General features: G+C 39.7%; 1 protein-coding gene across 6 annotated transcripts in view; it reads right to left on the reverse strand.

Moving 5' to 3' along the window:
* The window catches only part of AKAP7 (A-kinase anchoring protein 7), a 159,582-nt gene that overhangs the window by 77,237 nt on the left and 68,135 nt on the right, over positions 1 to 14,210 (reverse strand). For 5 of the 6 annotated variants that reach the window (XM_030929181.1, XM_030929177.1, XM_030929179.1 and 2 more), the window contains one exon: positions 12,984 to 13,096. In XM_030929181.1, the coding sequence (XP_030785041.1) occupies positions 12,984 to 13,096 (113 nt within the window). Of the gene's footprint in view, positions 1 to 12,983; positions 13,097 to 14,210 lie in introns of those variants that run through there. The other variant, XR_004056902.1, reaches the window with a different exon arrangement.

Below are 14,210 nucleotides of genomic sequence, written 5' to 3' on the forward strand. Positions count from 1 at the left end.
CGGGCTTCTCTGTGCCTCTTCTTTGTTAGAATGAAGGAGGATTCTTTAAAATGTAGAGCCCTGTGAAAGCTTGCCTAGTCTGTCTCCCAGGTCAGGAGGGCCTCTACCACCAGCCCTTACACATAATTTGGTATTGACAGGATTTCTCTACCTCTCAGTTTCACTAAAGATGTAGTATGTGGCTGGGTGCAGTGGCTCACATCGGTAATCCCAGTAATCCCAACACTTTGGGAGGCCAAGGTGTGAGGACTGTTTAAGGCCAGGAGTTCCAGACCAGCCTGGGCAACATAGCAACACCTCGTTTCTAGAAAAAAAAATTTTTTTTTTAATTAGCCAGGCATGGTGTGCACACCTGTAGTCCCAGCTACTCAGGAGGCTGAGGCAGGAGGATCATTTGAGCCTAGGATTTGGAGGCTGTGATGAGCTATGATCATGCCATGAACTCTAGGCCTGGGTAACCAAGTGAGATCCCAGTTCTTTAGAAAAATAAAGACGTGTAGCGTGTTTTTCCCATTGTCCTTGTTGCTCCATCTGGCTTCTAGGAGGACAAGTGGAAAGACTCAGATCTAAATTGCCACTATCTTCCTATCGGTACTTGAAGACCTTTTTTCTTTCTGTCTTTCTCCTTCCATGCAGACAAGAAAGCCAATAAGAAGTTAGAAATATACATATCTGTGTGAAGCCAAATTAACCAATTTGGTCAAAGTGTTTATCTTATAGACATTTCAGGATAGCACAGGTGTCAAGAGTCCTTCTTGTACGACAAGTCAATAGAGATCGAGAGAGGTTAGGTGATTTTTCCAGGACTAAATAACAGGGCTAAAACAGGAAAGCTCATGCTCCTTTAAATTTACTACAGGGATTCCTTTAAGAAGTCTTCATGCTCCTGAGTTTTAAAATGGTTTATAAAAGCTCACTGTCATGCAGACCCCCAAAAGTGAGTGGCAGTCAAAGTATACCAGGCCCAGTTAAAATCTTGAAAAAATATGCAGCGATAGATATAGATAGATAGATAGATAGATAGATAGATAGATAGATAGATAGATAGATAGATGGAAGTAAGTAACAGTACTGAGTGAAGAAAGATGACATCAGGGCTCACAGTTAGGGAAGGATGCAGAGTTAAGGCTGAGTTCAGCCAACCTAATACAGAAACTTTTCATTACAATTTTGGTTCTGTATATTCAATCACCAAACAATTCAGGAACTGGAATCTCCTCTTAATGGTAGCATTAGAACAAAATTTTCATCCATATGCTCTCTGTTTCCATTCCTACCAATAACTGTCCTATATCCTCTTCTCCACTCCCCTCAACATCATCTTCATCAGGTCCAATGATCACCCTTCAGCCCTTACTTTTTGCATATTGAATTCTGCCCTCAAAACAAACCAGTCTAAGTGAAAGTCACTAACAATTTTCAAAGATCATTTTTTTCATTCTAAAGTACTCTCACTTTCTGACTGTAAAAAAAAAAAAAACAAAACACTGCTGCAAAGAGGTGTCATGTTCATAAAACATACCTTTGTCAGTTTAAGAGCTACAGTAGTAATTTGAAAGAGTCATAAATCAGGGAAGGTATCTAAGAAGCCCAGAAAATAATTTGTGATTAAAAACAACTGACCTATACATTAGGAGATCATATTTATTTTTTGAGGACGTTATCACATTTATTTTTTGAGATCTGCATTAAGATGTTTGATTTGAAACTTGTCTTCTTCTGCCACCAAGTGTTAGCACATATTGCTAACCAACCAAGATTTGCAACATTGAAATCACTGAAACCCAAGTTTATTCAATAAGAAAAATAAGTCCAAAAAGATATACTATAAAAAGCATGAAGCTGAACAAGTTAGCAGACTGGCTATGTCAACTAAATTCTGAATAAAACTACAAATAACCTGAACTTTAGTTACTGTTTCAGAGACAGTAATTTAATACGATTTTCTGAGCCTTCATTCAATGAAAAAATTACAAAATACAATGATAATGATTTCTTTTGATATTATGCAATATATCCACTAGAATTTCATGAAACTAAGAATATGCAAAGCTGACACATTGACTAAATGTCTCCTGGTGTTAGAAAGATATATAATCGCCAAGAAAAGCCTTATGTTTCACGGAATCTGTCCTTAGCCTCAACTCAGCTCTCTAACTTGGGAACCAGAATACCATGCTGTCACAGAAGAAGTTTCACATCAGGACATTTGATAGAGAGAGTTTCTATATTTTCAAAATTTTGAACACAATATATTGAATGTTTAGATCCCCACTGGGCTTTTGGTTACTGCTGCTACATGCAATTACCTGCCAACAGGTGCCTACCAGAGGACAGGACCCCAGAAGTCCAGGGACTTCTGCACCAAACACTTAACACCACTGGGAAATCCTCGCACTAGATCTGTACGACCTCCCAGGGGGTGAACACTCATCCCCTGCACCAGCCATCTCTCCACATCTTTAATGTCAATGAGATGTTTTACCTTCATAAACAAACTGTTTATAGCTCTGACTTAAATCTAATTTTTTAAGTTGACATGGATAATACCTTTTCAGGTTATTTTTTATTTTTCATTGTAATTTTTAAATTACAATGACAGATGATTTAAAAAATCTCAATTGGGTTATCACTACAGAATATCTCATTACACCTCCTATAGATAATAATGAATGGACCAGCTATCTTACTATCTCAGAATTTTCCTATAATAATCCGGAGCATGCCTCTACACAGCACACCCCTTTTTACCAACAATCATCATGTCTACCCTGACAACAGTAGCACCAGTATGTTAGGAGTGGATCAGTATTATACACAAAATCATTTCCAGACTACCCTCTAGCAGGTCAAATTGAAATATAAGGAGGACACCACCTGGAATCAGTCTTTAACACAGAGCACCTTAACAGGAGGTATCATTTAGCTCTTTTCCAGACAGTCTCACTATATACCACCCCTGCATACCAGAAACTGAAGGAACACTCCCATGACAAGGGAAAATCTTCAGGTTTCCTCAATCCGGTGGCTACCCCACACTCCTGCATTGCCATGGGGCACCTAACTTTGCTCATCACCACTTCTTATTACACTCTACTCACCAAGGTCCCACCATTCCTCAGAACCCCAGCAAACCAAAATGGGAATCCTTAGCATGTCAAGGGGGATTTACTATATTCTGAGTGATATTAAGGTCAGTTCTATTCACTTACCTACCAGAAAAATCATGGGCTAAGAGAGCAACTGTGAGAAGTCACTTTTTACCTCAAAAATGCATTGAAACACATTAAGGTGTTGGCAAGGCAAACCCAAGAAAACCATTTTATACAATTTTAATTATACTATATATTCTACAGTATAGATTTTATATACTACATAAACAGTACAGCATTTTATTTACCTTTGCATGCTGTTATAGAATCCTTATATCTACTTCAATAGCTACTTATATCATTTATACGACTTACCATAATTGACTTAAACCTTTCCCTATTGCTGTGGGAGTTATTTCTATTATTTCCCTATTATTGATAACATTTCAGTAAACATCTTTATGCATAAAGAACATCACTTTTTAAATTATTTCTTTAGAATAATATCAGCAGGTAGGACATCTTAAATAAAATGAGATTTTTTACATTTTTTTAATGTCAGTTGCATAATTCATAGCTCAAAGGGCCATATCAACTTTATATGACCTCTGATAATCTTTCTACCACAAGTTTATCCTAACACATGCTCTTCTCATACACCATGGTTGGGAGTATAAGCTGCCACTACTGCTTGACAAGGCAATTTGAGGTGTTTCTGAAAGTTTATAATGTCCAATACCCTTTGCCCTTAGAATTCCACTTCAAAGAATTGGTTCTCTGAAATACTAGCATATCCACCCAAAGAAAAGTGAACAAGGAAGTTCATAACAGCATTGTTTGTGGTACCAAAGAAACAGAAATCAACCTAATTATTCATCAAGGGAAGAATGTTTAAATTATGATAAATCAAAATAATATTGAGAGTTTTATTTGTGTTTTAAAGAAACTATATGCGTGTATGTATGTCCATATATATTTGCAGTGCATAGAAAAAGGTCTGGAAGGATCTACTGGCAGTGGTTACCTAGAGAGAGAGACATTCTGTTGGAAGAAAGTGGGTTGCAGGACGGTAATGAGGGAGAAACTGTACCTTTCACTCTATAGGTCTGTATGTATTTTAATTGTTTACAGTAAGCATATATTCAGCTAATAATTTTATAATTAGAGTAACTTTTTAAATAAAAAATAACATACGTGAAATGAGTCCAATCTCCAAACGTGCAAGTGGAGAAAAAAAAAAAACTGGGGGGCGGAGCAAGATGGCCGAATAGGAACAGCTCCAGTCTCCAACTCCCAGCGCGAGCGACACAGAAGACCGGTGATTTCTGCATTTTCAACTGAGGTACTGGGGTCATCTCACTGGGGAGTGCCGGACAATTGGTGCTGGTCAGCTGCTGCAGCCCGACCAGCGAGAGCTGAAGCAGGGCGAGGCATTGCCTCACCTGGGAAGCGCAAGGGGGAAGGGAATCCCTTTTCCTAGCCAGGGGATCTCAGACACACAACACCTGGAAAATTGGGTAATTCCCACCCCAATACTGCGCTTTAAGCAAACGGGCACACCAGGAGATTATACCCACACCTGGCCGGGAGGGTCCCACGCCCACGGAGCCTCCCTCATTGCTAGCACAGCAGTCTGCGATCTAACCGAAACGGCAGCAGCGAGGCTGGGGGAGGGGCGCCCGCCATTGCTGAGGCTTAACTAGGTAAACAAAGCCGCTGGGAAGCTCAAACTGGGTGGAGCTCACAGCAGCTCAAGGAAAACTGCCTGTCTCTGTAGACAAAAGGGGAAGCAGCAGAGGTCTGTGCAGACGCGAACGACTCTGTCTGACAGCTTTGAAGAGAGCAGTGGATCTCCCAACACGGAGGTTGAGATCTGAGAACCGACAGACTGCCTGCTCAAGTGGGTCCCTGACCCCTGAGTAGCCTAACTGGGAGACATCCCCCACTAGGGGCAGTCTGACACCCCACACTTCACAGGGTGGAGTACAACCCTGAGAGGAAGCTTCCAAAGTAAGAATCAGACAGGTACACTCGCTGTTCAGCAATATTCTATCTTCTGCAACCTCTGCTGCTGATACCCAGGCAAACAGGGTCTGGAGTGGACCTCAAGCAATCTCCAACAGACCTACAGCTGAGGGTCCTGACTATTAGAAGGAAAACTATCAAACAGGAAGAACACCTATACCAAAACCCCATCAGTACGTCACCATCATCAAAGACCAGAGGCAGATAAAACCACGAAGATGGGGAAGAAGCAGGGCAGAAAAGCTGGAAATTCAAGAAATGAGAGCGCATCTCCCCCTGCAAAGGAGCGCGGCTCATCGCCAGCAACGGATCAAAGCTGGTCAGAGAATGACTTTGACGAAATGAGAGAAGAAGGCTTCAGTCCATCAAACTTCTCAGAGCTAAAGGAGGAATTACGTACCCAGCGCAAAGAAACTAAAAATCTTGAAAAAAGAGTGGAAGAATTGATAGCTAGAATAATTAATGCAGAGAAGGTCATAAATGAAATGACAGAGATGAAAACCATGACACGAGAAATACGTGACAAATCCACAAGCTTCAGTAACTGACTCGATCAACTGGAAGAAAGAGTATCAGCGATTGAGGATCAAATGAATGAAATGAAGCGAGAAGAGAAACCAAAAGAAAAAAGAAGAAAAAGAAATGAACAAAGCCTGCAAGAAGTATGGGATTATGCAAAAAGACCAAATCTACGTCTGATTGGGGTGCCTGAAAGTGAGGGGGAAAATGGAACCAAGTTGGAAAACACTCTTCAGGATATCATCCAGGAGAACTTCCCCAACCTAGTAGGGCAGGCCAACATTCAAATTCAGGAAATACAGAGAACACCACAAAGATACTCCTCGAGAAGAGCAACTCCAAGACACATAATTGCCAGATTGACCAAAGTTGAAATGAAGGAAAAAATCGTAAGGGCAGCCAGAGAGAAAGGTCGGGTTACCCACAAAGGGAAGCCCATCAGACTCACAGCAGACCTCTCGACAGAAACTCTACAAGCCAGAAGAGCGTGGGGGCCAATATTCAACGTTCTTAAAGAAAAGAATTTTAAACCCAGAATTTCATATCCAGCCAAACTAAGTTTCATAAGTGAAGGAGAAATAAAATCCTTTACAGATAAGCAAATGCTTAGAGATTTTGTCACCACCAGGCCTGCCTTACAAGAGACCCTGAAGGAAGCCCTAAACATGCAAAGGAACAACCGGTACCAGCCATTGCAAAAACATGCCAAAATGTAAAGACCATCGAGGCTAGGAAGAAACTGCATCAACTAACGAGCAAAATAACCAGTTAATATCATAATGGCAGGATCAAGTTCACACATAACAATATTAACCTTAAATGTTAATGGACTAAATGCTCCAATTAAAAGACACAGACTGGCAAACTGGATAAAGAGTCAAGACCCATCAGTCTGCTGTATTCAGGAGACCCATCTCACATGCAGAGACATACATAGGCTCAAAATAAAGGGATGGAGGAAGATCTACCAAGCAAATGGAGAACAAAAAAAAGCAGGGGTTGCAATCCTAGTCTCTGATAAAACAGACTTTAAACCATCAAAGATCAAAAGAGACAAAGAAGGACATTACATAATGGTAAAGGGATCAATTCAACAGGAAGAGCTAACTATCCTAAATATATATGCACCCAATACAGGAGCACCCAAATTCATAAAGCAAGTCCTTAGAGACTTACAAAGAGACTTAGACTCCCATACAATAATAATGGGAGACTTCAACACTCCACTGTCAACATTAGACAGATCAACGAGACAGAAAGTTAACAAGGATATCCAGGAATTGAACTCATCTCTGCACCAAGCGGACCTAATAGACATCTATAGAACTCTCCACCCCAAATCAACAGAATATACATTCTTCTCAGCACCACATCGCACTTATTCCAAAATTGACCACATAATCGGAAGTAAAGCACTCCTTAGCAAATGTAAAAGAACAGAAATTATAACAAACTGTCTCTCAGACCACAGTGCAATCAAACTAGAACTCAGGACTAAGAAACTCAATCAAAACCGCTCAACTACATGGAAACTGAACAACCTGCTCCTGAATGACTACTGGGTACATAACGAAATGAAGGCAGAAATAAAGATGTTCTTTGAAACCAATGAGAACAAAGATACAACATACCAGAATCTCTGGGACACATTGAAAGCAGTGTGTAGAGGGAAATTTATAGCACTAAATGCCCACAAGAGAAAGCTGGAAAGATCTAAAATTGACACTCTAACATCACAATTAAAAGAACTGGAGAAGCAAGAGCAAACACATTCAAAAGCTAGCAGAAGGCAAGAAATAACTAAGATCAGAGCAGAACTGAAGGAGATAGAGACACAAAAAAACCTCCAAAAAATCAATGAATCCAGGAGTTGGTTTTTTGAAAAAATCAACAAAATTGACAGACCGCTAGCAAGACTAATAAAGAAGAAAAGAGAGAAGAATCAAATAGAGGCAATAAAAAATGATAAAGGGGATATCACCACAGACCCCACAGAAATGCAAACTACCATCAGAGAATACTATAAACACCTCTACACAAATCAACTAGAAAATCTAGAAGAAATGGATAATTTCCTGGACACTTACACTCTCCCAAGACTAAACCAGGAAGAAGTTGAATCCCTGAATAGATGAATATCAGGCTCTGAAATTGAGGCAATTATTAATAGCCTACCAACCAAAAAAAGTCCAGGACCAGATGGATTCAGAGCTGAATTCTACCAGAGGTACAAGGAGGAGCTGGTACCATTCCTTCTGAAACTACTCCAATCAATTGAAAAAGAGGGAATCCTCCCTAACTCATTTTATGAGGCCAATATCATCCTGATACCAAAGCCTGGCAGAGACACAACAAAAAAAGAAAATTTTAGACCAATATCCCTGATGAATATCGATGCAAAAATCCTCAATAAAATACTGGCAAACCGGATTCAGCAGCATATCAAAAAGCTTATCCACCATGATCAAGTGGGCTTCATCCCTGGGATGCAAGGCTGGTTCAACATTCGCAAATCAATAATCGTAATCCAGCATATAAACAGAACCAAAGACAAGAACCACATGATTATCTCAATAGATGCAGAAAAGGCTTTTGACAAAATTCAACAGCCCTTCATGCTAAAAAACGCTCAATAAATTCGGTATTGATGGAACGTACCTCAAAATAATAAAAGCTATTTATGACAAACCCACAGCCAATATCATACTGAATGGGCAAAAACTGGAAAAATTCCCTTTGAAAACTGGCACAAGACAGGGCTGCCCTCTCTCACCACTCCTATTCAACATAGTGCTGGAAGTTCTGGCTAGGGCAATCAGGCAAGAGAAAGAAATCAAGTGTATCCAGTTAGGAAAAGAAGAAGTCAAATTGTCCCTGTTTGCAGATGACATGATTGTATATTTAGAAAACCCCATTGTCTCAGCCCAAAAGCTCCTTAAGCTGATAAGCAACTTCAGCAAAGTCTCAGGATACAAAATTAATGTGCAAAAATCACAAGCATTCTTATACACCAGTAACAGACAAACAGAGAGCCAAATCATGAATGAACTTCCATTCACAAGTGCTTCAAAGAGAATAAAATACCTAGGAATCCAACGTACAAGGGATGTCAAGGACCTCTTCAAGGAGAACTACAAACCACTACTCAGTGAAATAAAAGAGGACACTAACAAATGGAAGAACATACCATGCTCATGGATAGGAAGAATCAATATCATGAAAATGGCCATACTGCCCAAGGTTATTTATAGATTCAATGCCATCCCCATCAAGCTACCAATGAGTTTCTTCACAGAATTGGAAAAAACGGCTTAAAAGTTCATATGGAACCAAAGAAGAGCCCGCATTGCCAAGACAATCCTAAGGCATAAGAACAAAGCTGGAGGCATCACGCTACCTGACTTCAAACTATACTACAAGGCTACAGTAACCAAAACAGCATGGTACTGGTACCAAAACAGAGATATAGACCAATGGAACAGAACAGAGTCCTCAGAAATAATACCACACATCTACAGCCATCTGATCTTTGACAAACCTGAGAGAAACAAGAAATGGGGAAAGGATTCCCTATTTAATAAATGGTGCTGGGAAAATTGGCTAGCCATAAGTAGAAAGCTGAAACTGGATCCTTTCCTTACTCCTTATACGAAAATTAATTCAAGATGGATTAGAGACTTAAATGTTAGACCTAATACCATAAAAACCCTAGAAGAAAACCTAGGTAGTACCATTCAGGACATAGGCATGGGCAAGGACTTCATGTCTAAAACACCAAAAGCAACGGCAGCAAAAGCCAAAATTGACAAATGGGATCTAATTAAACTAAAGAGCTTCTGCACAGCAAAAGAAACTACCATCAGAGTGAACAGGCAACCTACAGAATGGGAGAAAATTTTTGCAATCTACTCATCTGACAAAGGGCTAATATCCAGAATCTACAAAGAACTCAAACAAATTTACAAGAAAAAAACAAACAACCCCATCAAAAAGTGGCCAAAGGATATGAACAGACATTTCTCAAAAGAAGACATTCATACAGCCAACAGACACATGAAAAAATGCTCATCATCACTGGCCATCAGAGAAATGCAAATCAAAACCACAATGAGATACCATCTCACACCAGTTAGAATGGCAATCATTAAAAAGTCAGGAAACAACAGGTGCTGGAGAGGATGTGAAGAAATAGGAACACTTTTATACTGTTGGTGGGATTGTAAACTAGTTCAACCATTATGGAAAACAGTATGGCGATTCCTCAAGGATCTAGAACTAGATGTACCATATGACCCAGCCATCCCACTACTGGGTATATACCCAAAGGATTATAAATCATGCTGCTATAAAGACACATGCACACGCATGTCTACTGCGGCACTATTCACAATAGCAAAGACTTGGAATCAACCCAAATGTCCATCTGTGACAGACTGGATTAAGAAAATGTGGCACATATACACCATGGAATATTATGCAGCCATAAAAAAGGATGAGTTTGCGTCCTTTGTAGGGACATGGATGCAGCTGGAAACCATCATTCTTAGCAAACTATCACAGGAACAGAAAACCAAACACCACATGTTCTCACTCATAGGTGGGAAGTGAACAATGAGATCACTTGGACTCGGGAAGGGGAACATCACACATCGGGGCCTATCATGGGGAGTGGGGAGGAGGGAGGGATTGCATTGGGGAGTTATACCTGATATAAATGACGAATTGATGGGTGCTGACGAGTTGATGGGTGCAGCACACCAACATGGCACAAGTATACATATGTAACAAACCTGCACGTTATGCACATGTACCCTAGAACTTAAAGTATAAAAAAAAAAAAAAAAAAAAACAACTATTTTGCCACTCCCTTCTTTTATTTCACTATCAATCTAAATAACATGGAAAGCCAGCAATACATTCCACGGTCATCTTTATTTAATGGTCACTTGCTTGTGATCATTAGATCAATGGATGGATTCAGAACAAAAATCTAAAAGAAAATTAGTGCTGAGAGAGGAAAATAGATAGCTGGAAATGTAAAAACATTAAGAATGAGACTAAGGAACCATATATTTTCAAACAATCTACATACCAAACCATGAATCACAATAAAGTAAATAAATGAAATCCTTTTGTATATATGCCAGCTTTTCATACTGGTTTTAACCTTTACAGTAGATATGCTGCACAAGAAACTGTTGGGTATTGATTTAAGCCTGCAGGTCTCAAGTATATTCCTCTGCAGATCATCTGTATCAGAACCATATGTGGCATTTACTGAACATCAAAAGCTTAGGTCCTAGGTCCATCTCTAAATCTAAGGGTAGAGGGTGGAAATCTGAAACTTCAACAAGTACCCCCGCTGACTTTAGAATCCCCCTATCTAAGATCTACTTCCTTAAACTTTCAGGAACACTGACACCATTATAATAGTGATGGGAATAGACTCATTCCATAAATTAAAATAAAAAATTATTATTTGACTTCCTGAAAATGATAAGATCACAATTTATTTTCTAAATATTAAGCATTCTGATCTAAATAAAATGCAATCTTAGATTTTATGTACCACGCAAGCAGTGACTGTTTCTATTTTGATCACCATTCTGTGCCCAGCACCATGTCTGGCACACAGTAGGCACTCAATATGTATTTACTTAATTAATATGATTTGGAACAGGGAGCTCCTTACACATAGAAATGACTCTATATGAACTGGAGCTGGCCAATGGGAGGGAAGAATATGAGACAGAATGAGATGGGATGGGTTTCTCAGGTACAGAGACAGGGCTCTGTAACTGATAAGACTGTGATCTCAGTCACATCACAAGCATTCCAAGTCTCATATCACTTTTCTATAGGGTAAGATTGATTCTGAGAAACTAACTGCCAATAAATCATTTAAATGCAGTTTGAAATGTTGACATATATAATTAAGCATTTTTTGAATAAATGTCCTTGGGTACTCTCATTTCAAAGTTAATAGTATAAAAATAAAGAAACATGTTTAAATGGAGATATTACCTTCACCACTGATTGGCATTCTGTGATTAAGTTTGAAACCACTTGGAAGAGGACAATCCATTTGAAAGCAAAACAAGAAAGATAACCAGTAAAGAATCAAACTGTCAGTGTACAAGTTTTGTAAATTGTTATCATCCCAGATTTCAATATCTATCATTTACACCAATTATTTTTACCTAATATACTCTGGAATGATACCTAATATGGATACTACTAAATTTGTGGCAATGTAATCCAAAAAAACATGCAAAGTATCTTTTTGAGATTTTCAGCAATAGTCTGTAGAAAACTCTTAACTACAGGATGGTGAGTCACCCAAACCCATGATTTAAAGGACCCAAAAGACTTTTCTGAGGACAGAGACATTAAATACAAAATGTGACAAATTTAGAAAAAAAAAATTCTACTTACTACTACACATGGCCTTCATTGCTAGAGCTGCAAATCAGTCTTAACTGCAGCAAAGGGTCATGGAGAGCAGGGAGCGGATATTAATCTGCATGCCCGTCTCCAAAACTCTGGTATATGAGAGCAGGCCATCAGATGTCTGAATTTGCATGAGGAACCCCCTAGGCTGAAACAGGAAACAAAATGAAGGGTAGCCTTAGGATTTTAGGAGAAATGCTCATGAACCTAGACAGAAGTCAAAAGTTGCTCTGACTTCTGAGGGAAGAACGAGTGGCCTATAAAGGCAGTAAGTCACCCTGAGACAGGAGAAGTCAAAAGACTTGTCACTTGGATTGTGCCACTGTTGACCATCATTAGGGAGAAGTACTTTTAAGTACCTCCAGGAAAGGAGGTCCCTCAGTTACCCTCATGCCCAGTCCCCAATACACCTGGTTCCAAGACCTTAATTGAGGCAACCGCTGAAAGACGGTCTTTTGGAAACCTTGAAGAGCAACAGGAAGAGGGGTAAAAAAGCTTACCCAGTTGCAGTGAGCAGCACCAGCGTACACAGGCCAGCAGAGGAAGCTTTGAGAGCAACAGGATGCAAATAACCACAAGCAAGGATAGCAGCAAAACTGAACTCTGGCACCACCTCGAGGCTCTTCAGGGAATGAAGCAGATGACACAACAGTGGTAGAAATAAATGATGGCCAGAGAATGAAAAAACAGCCATGATGGCAAAGGAAGGCAAAGCTGAAATAGCCTCCTTGGAAGGCCAGGAATATCCTCAGCATCCCTGGGAATTGGAACCAACCTGACTTGGAATCCCAGAAGCAAGAGTAGTGTGAGACCACGGCAATGTCACTTGTGCTCCAGACCATGCTTATGGCTGGCGTGGCCTGGTAAAACAGGCTTGCAATAAGAACATGCACTCACATTCTTACGGAGCCATGGTGATTTTGACAACTTCATGAAGGTCAAATGAGGCTTAAAACTTCTGCTGTCTCCTGCCAGGATGCCTTTTTCTTGAAATGTCCTATTTGCAGTCTCTGAAGAAAATAAAGAGAAACAAAGAAATGCTACTACAGTCTTTTCACAGTTGTCTTTAATTGCAAAAAAAAAAATACCAGTTCAAACAATCACTATTTTACGGTGAAGATTACTTTATACACCTGTTTCAGATATTTTCTTTAAAAGAGAGAAAAAATCTGCAATATGTATAACAAATACTATTTGACAGTTAAATGTCCAGTGATTTCACACCTGTGGTAAAGCACACAAAAGCAATAATTTGAAAGGGGTATCTAACAAATACAACAACTGTTGGGCTGACACGGTGCTGATTTTCACTGAGCATCCCAGTGGTTTCCCTGAGTACAAAAAAGGACTAGCTTATCTGAAACCCTTAATATCTAAAACTTCTGCTACCAAGATGAAGTAGCAGAAACCTTCCCTGAGCAATGAGAAACAAACAAGGCAAGCCCTTTGATTGTTCCAGCTTATATCCTTGAATGTCCAAGGTCTTGTGTAAGGAGGTGAAACAGATAGAGTCCAGCCATTCCCTGGGTTGAGGGAAAGGAGCTGAAAGGGACAGAATACTTGAGAAGAGAGACCTGTACCAGGAAAATTCCAGAGCTCTTCAAAGGGTTCCCCTAGAATATCTGACTGAATCCTGATCAGTGCATGTGTGCAAGGAAACTACTTGAGGCTGGGGAAAAACACATTCAAAAGGATTAAAGGGGAGAGTGTCCAGTACTCTAACAAGAAAAGGTGAGCCCTTTTGATTGCCCCAGCTTATATCCTTGAGTGTCCAAGGCCTTGTATGAGGAGGAGAAACCCAGACGGAGCCCAGGAATACTGTCCGTTCCATTAGCCAGACTGGAAAACCTCAAGATTCATGAGACATCAGGTAAAAAGAACAGTCTTGCCTCAGTAGTGGGGAATAATTAACTCTGGACTGGTACTCTTCTAGTACCACCTAGGAAATCTTAGAAACAAGACCCAAAACAAACAAACAAACAAACAAGCAAAAAACTTATTTCCAGGTAACTTAATTGTGTACCAGAACAATACCCAAGGATATTTATAGAAATACAAAACAATTCAGCACCCAACAAGGTAAACTTCACAATGCCTGGCATCTAATCAAAAACTACCAGGTGT

Source organism: Rhinopithecus roxellana, chromosome 4, assembly GCF_007565055.1.
Source record: "Rhinopithecus roxellana isolate Shanxi Qingling chromosome 4, ASM756505v1, whole genome shotgun sequence".
In the NCBI taxonomy this organism is placed as follows: Eukaryota; Metazoa; Chordata; class Mammalia; order Primates; family Cercopithecidae; genus Rhinopithecus; species Rhinopithecus roxellana.